Raw genomic sequence first — 4,864 nt, 5'->3', positions numbered from 1 at the left:
AAGCAAATTATTAAAACAAAGAATAAGTGACATTTTGTTTTAGATGGTGATATCATCACGGTTAATATCAGGGCTCATCTTAGCGGACTATATGAACCGCAATAAAGTCACTATCAAATACAAAATGCCATTTATTTCTATACTTTCAGTACAATATTCATCATAAATAATAAAAGAAATAGAAAAAAATGTTTTACATGCTGTCTACAAGATGAAAACAAATTTCATTCATACGCCTTGATGATAAGCAATAATAAAACCAAGAATTTTCTCATGCATTCAAGCGAAACGTTATATATATATATATAAGTAAGCCTTCAGTAATGTACATTGAAATATGTTCCTTCGTCTTATATGCATCAATGTATATGCAGCATTTAAAATTTAGATTCTATCCTCTGTTTTCAACAATTTTTATTTACACTCGCTAAGTCAAAAAATATAAGTTAACTAAATATTTAGTCTAAGAGTCACCCACTAACAGTCCAGAACGTACATGTCTTGTAAGGGTCTTCCAGTTAATGTTGTATATACTATTGCGAAACTTGTAAAACTTAATCGACAGTAGTTTTTTTTTATCAATGCTTCCTTGTCAAAGTATTTATAAATTGAATTAATTTGAAACAAAATCTTGTACTGGACCTGAAAACGGAAATGATATAAATTTTATACAAATAAGGTAAGTTTACCCAGCCAAATATTTGTTTTTTTTTTATTTTCACTCAATGTCGTGTGTCAAATGATAACATTGCGTCTGCAACTTCATCTACTATGTACATTTAATACATTTTGTAAACACATGCATTATTATTTCATATGATTTTCATTGATTGTCACCTGGGTTGAGCAAATAAAATTTGTGATAAAGGTTGTGTGAAGTTTTCAAAAAATAGAGCTTTCATTTGAATTTCATGTGAACTGTTTACACAAAAAGTATGTTTCTTTTTATTTCAATTGAAAATCATGCTAGGTTAATCTTGATTTCACGTGAAGATTAATTCACAGAAATTTCACATAAACATAAAGACCTGCATATAGTTCAAGATGAATTTCTGTCATTTTCATTTACACGTAGAACCATTTTGTAGCTCTGTTGCATTGGACGGAACAAAACATTCTGCATGTACATCGTTACTGAATTTTACTTTTCGAAACTTTATCGTTAATTAAAAGTTTAGTAAACCGGAGTCATCTGACTTTTTAACTAATATTAACTCATGCCAATTACCATTAATGATCTTGTGTACATACGGAGTCATTTGTTTCAAACAAAGAAAACGACTAAAATATCATAATAATGATCGCTAGTTTTTTTTATTAACAAAAGAAAATATCAGTACTTGTATGATCTCTACGTATGAATATATGAATGGCATTATATAATCATTCGAGTCATTGGTCTTGTTAATAGCGATCATTAAAACGTTGTATGATTACTCCGCTTTTAAGAAAAAAATCTGAATGCAATACATTTAGGAAAGCAAAATAAACCTTTAGTTAATGTTAAAGGTATTGAAATATCACATAACCATCATCGATCGACCTGAATCATTGAGATTTTTTAATTGAAATCCCATGTACCACATTGATTAACTGTTATGATTAGAAATAAATCCGGATGTGATGTACTCAAAATACTCCTCATCTGAAACATTATTTAAAACATATTTTACTAATTTGTCCGGTTTTGTAATTACTACTTTATTTTTAAATGACATTGTATTTATAGCATCCGCAAATCGATATTGCCATACTCATTTATACATGTTATAGTTGCATTTTATTTCATATTTTTATCTCACATTCAAAACATGTTACATGTTTTAGGCACTTTTATTTTTTCTCTCTTCACAAAAAAAAAAAAAACTACGTGATTATCACCTTTGTCCAATATTAATGATGATTAAGATGATGTTATGCAATTGTGAAAATTATACAATGTTACACATAGATAAATGATAACACAAATCCTTGCTCTTATTCATTGTTTTATTGTTACGTTTTAATTAATATTTTTTTGTCGGTTATGTACGCTAATATTGAAACTGTATAAAAAGGGACATAAAAGAAATCTATTTTATATGTTATGCATTCAATATTTACTGAAACTTTTCTCTAAAATTTATTTCACCAATTTTTTTATATTATTACATAAATATCAACCAGTCAAGAAATATAAGACTTCTTACAGTCATATAACATCTATATTCATTTTATATATCTACATGTTGCGTGGCTTCTATTAACAATTGTTCAATACGCCCGTTATTTAGATTTAATTAAAAAGATTTTCGTCTAGGACAAAGAAAATTTTATTAATCACCCTATAGTGTTGGTAACCTTATATACTGTTTATTATTATTATTATTATTCTTTTAATTCTATTTTGATTTATTTTCTTTAATACATACTCAACTCAGTGAGCAACGTCATAGTAGAATTTTAAGGATGTGGACAATTTAAGTTAAAGTATCCTTTGAAATTTTACCGGAACAAACACGCTCAATGCCTTCGATATTGAAACTTAACACCGGATTGGTTAATGGATGTAAATCCCATTAAGGAGGATACTAACTCGATCATCGTTAGTTTATATGCCTTATCTTCTAGTAATTTATTGAGTTTGGCGGAAGGTTGCTACAATATTATACAGCGATGATCTATCAGCGGAAAAAATGCTCAGCAATCAATCGAAGGATGTCAAACTGTTAGTAGTGGAGCATTGAGAATCTGCTTAGGGAAGGTAGACACACAAGGGACAGCTGTAACACTTGAACTCTCGGAGTGTTGCTATAAATATTCGAAGCTTAGACCTTAAAGGTTGGACAAATTCGATTGAAGGATTAGTTTTTATAAACGGATAACAGGTAAAACTGCCAGACATTTCTAGCACGATTTAGTGAAATATTAGACGATTTTATATAATTTTATTATTCGTGACAATGGAATAGATTAATTTGCCAAATGAAACGAAATATGAAAATTAGATGACGCTCTACTTATCAATAATAAAATTAAGGAGATTCTTCTATTACGGATAGTGGATTCAGTTGTCATCAGATTTTCTAATTAGTTTGATGAATGGGAATCTTATATAATGGTCAGTAGAAGTTTCAACGACATTGTGTTCAACACGAAATAGAATAACCAAAAGAATACGTCAACAGGAGTTTTGTTCAAATTATTGGTAATCGTAAGTCTGATTATTATTATTTAATTATAAGCAATAATTTTCACTAGATTTTGTGGAAGAGGAGAAGTTAGAAGATTAATTTCTTCTTTACAATCATAAACAGACAAAGCAAAGACTTTTAAAACAACATAATGAATGGAAGCTATAATCAAACTTCTGTTTTTTATCATAATCCTCATTACATTTTTGAACGGCTAGAAGCGTATATTTTGCCAGTTGTCATTGGTATTGGTACACTATCAAATGGATTTACCTTCGGTATATTTTGCAGAGAAAAACAAAAACGTTCATCTGTGAGTATATATGTTTGTGCCTATTGTGTTGGCAACATTGCTGCTCTTTATTTTAAATTCGGGATGCATTTCCTAACAGTGATAAGTGATTTTCCAGAACTTGCCAATTCTAACAGTGTAGTTTGTTCTATTTTGCAATTCATCGACAAAATAGTTTCGTATTGTTCTATTTGGTTCGTAGTGGGAATGACAATAGATCGGTACATTGCAATATGTCATCCTTCAAGTGCCACAACGATGTGTACACCTTTTATGGCCAAAGTAGCTACAAGTATCATTGTTATCGGGTTAATAGTGACATATGTGCATGCAATGTGGATATACGACTTAGATGATATGGGTGTGTGTAATATTTTGACACCTTTAAATGAATTGATGACTGTACATTTGCACATGTGGAACATCTTATCCGCAACTGCATCGGCTTATTTGCCTTTGTTAATTTTGCTAGTGTTAAATATCTTGTTGACATTCGGTTTGTGCTTTCAGCATGGCTCTTCATCAACATCTAGACAAGATAGCATATCGACCGAATTTTCAAAAGCAGTTGTCGGTATTTCATTTACTAGCTTTGCATTGCTATTTCCAATGACTATACATAACATTGTTGCATTATCAGGAACCGTATATACAGTAAACACACTCTATACCTTTGAATATATGCATCGTGTTAAATTTGTAGATGTCCTTTTCATCTTCCTACTATTGTCCCGTTCGTTTCGACAAGAAGTCTGTAACGCATTTAAACAGCTGTACGAGAGACGTAAACAAAATGTAGAATTAAACAGAATGTCGAATAAAGCATTATTGACAAGCGACACAACTACAACTACGAACGAGGAGGACACGTTGATCTAAGACCCGGATGAACGCTTTTGGCATGTATTGCTTAATTGATGTATACGATAACTATATATAAATCGTACATATACAAACTACTCATTAATAAAGAAATGACAATCTAAAATCTAGTTCCGTTTTTTTAAAGATATTGATTTGCATATTGTTCATAGGGTAGCAGCAAGCGGTAAGTTTTGAAAGTTTTTATCTAAATATCGTTACGTTTCAGCACAAAGCGTTATTTACTAAACTGTTTCCATAACATATGAAGTTCAAATTTTTGAACATGAAAACAAACACATTTCATTTGAATATATGTTTTATCAGAGGAGTCACCAAACGTATAGCCTTCTTCTGAATCAAACACGATTAACTAAAAAAAAAAGTGAAAATCAGCTTTCCGTGTCTAAAAAATAAATATAATAAATATGTGGTTCATATACAATAAACTATACGAGCAGGTTGCGCACTGTTGATACTGGCCTTCAGTCAGATATTTTTCGGAAGTTTTATTCGGCGGGTTGTTTTTGAGATCATT

General features: G+C 30.3%; 1 protein-coding gene across 1 annotated transcript; it reads left to right on the top strand.

The window, feature by feature from the left end:
• Positions 1-2,507: 2,507 nt before the first annotated feature.
• On the top strand, positions 2,508-4,453 carry LOC148610181 (somatostatin receptor type 5-like). Its single transcript, XM_088542326.1, has one exon. The coding sequence runs from the start codon at positions 3,325-3,327 to the stop codon at positions 4,342-4,344; it is 1,020 nt and encodes a 339-aa protein (XP_088398452.1). The 5' UTR covers positions 2,508-3,324; the 3' UTR covers positions 4,345-4,453.
• Positions 4,454-4,864: the final 411 nt, after the last annotated feature.

This window comes from Perna viridis, chromosome 8 (assembly GCF_037379345.1).
Source record: "Perna viridis isolate PV_CMFRI_1.1 ecotype Kerala chromosome 8, ASM3737934v1, whole genome shotgun sequence".
Taxonomy (NCBI): Eukaryota; Metazoa; Mollusca; class Bivalvia; order Mytilida; family Mytilidae; genus Perna; species Perna viridis.
This window is presented reverse-complemented; position numbering and strand designations above follow the sequence as displayed.

What these genes read in the sequence shown, in the direction of transcription:
- LOC148610181 (XM_088542326.1), top strand. Translation starts at nt 3,325, where the DNA reads ATGAATGGAAGCTATAATCAAACTTCTGTTTTTTATCATAATCCTCAT.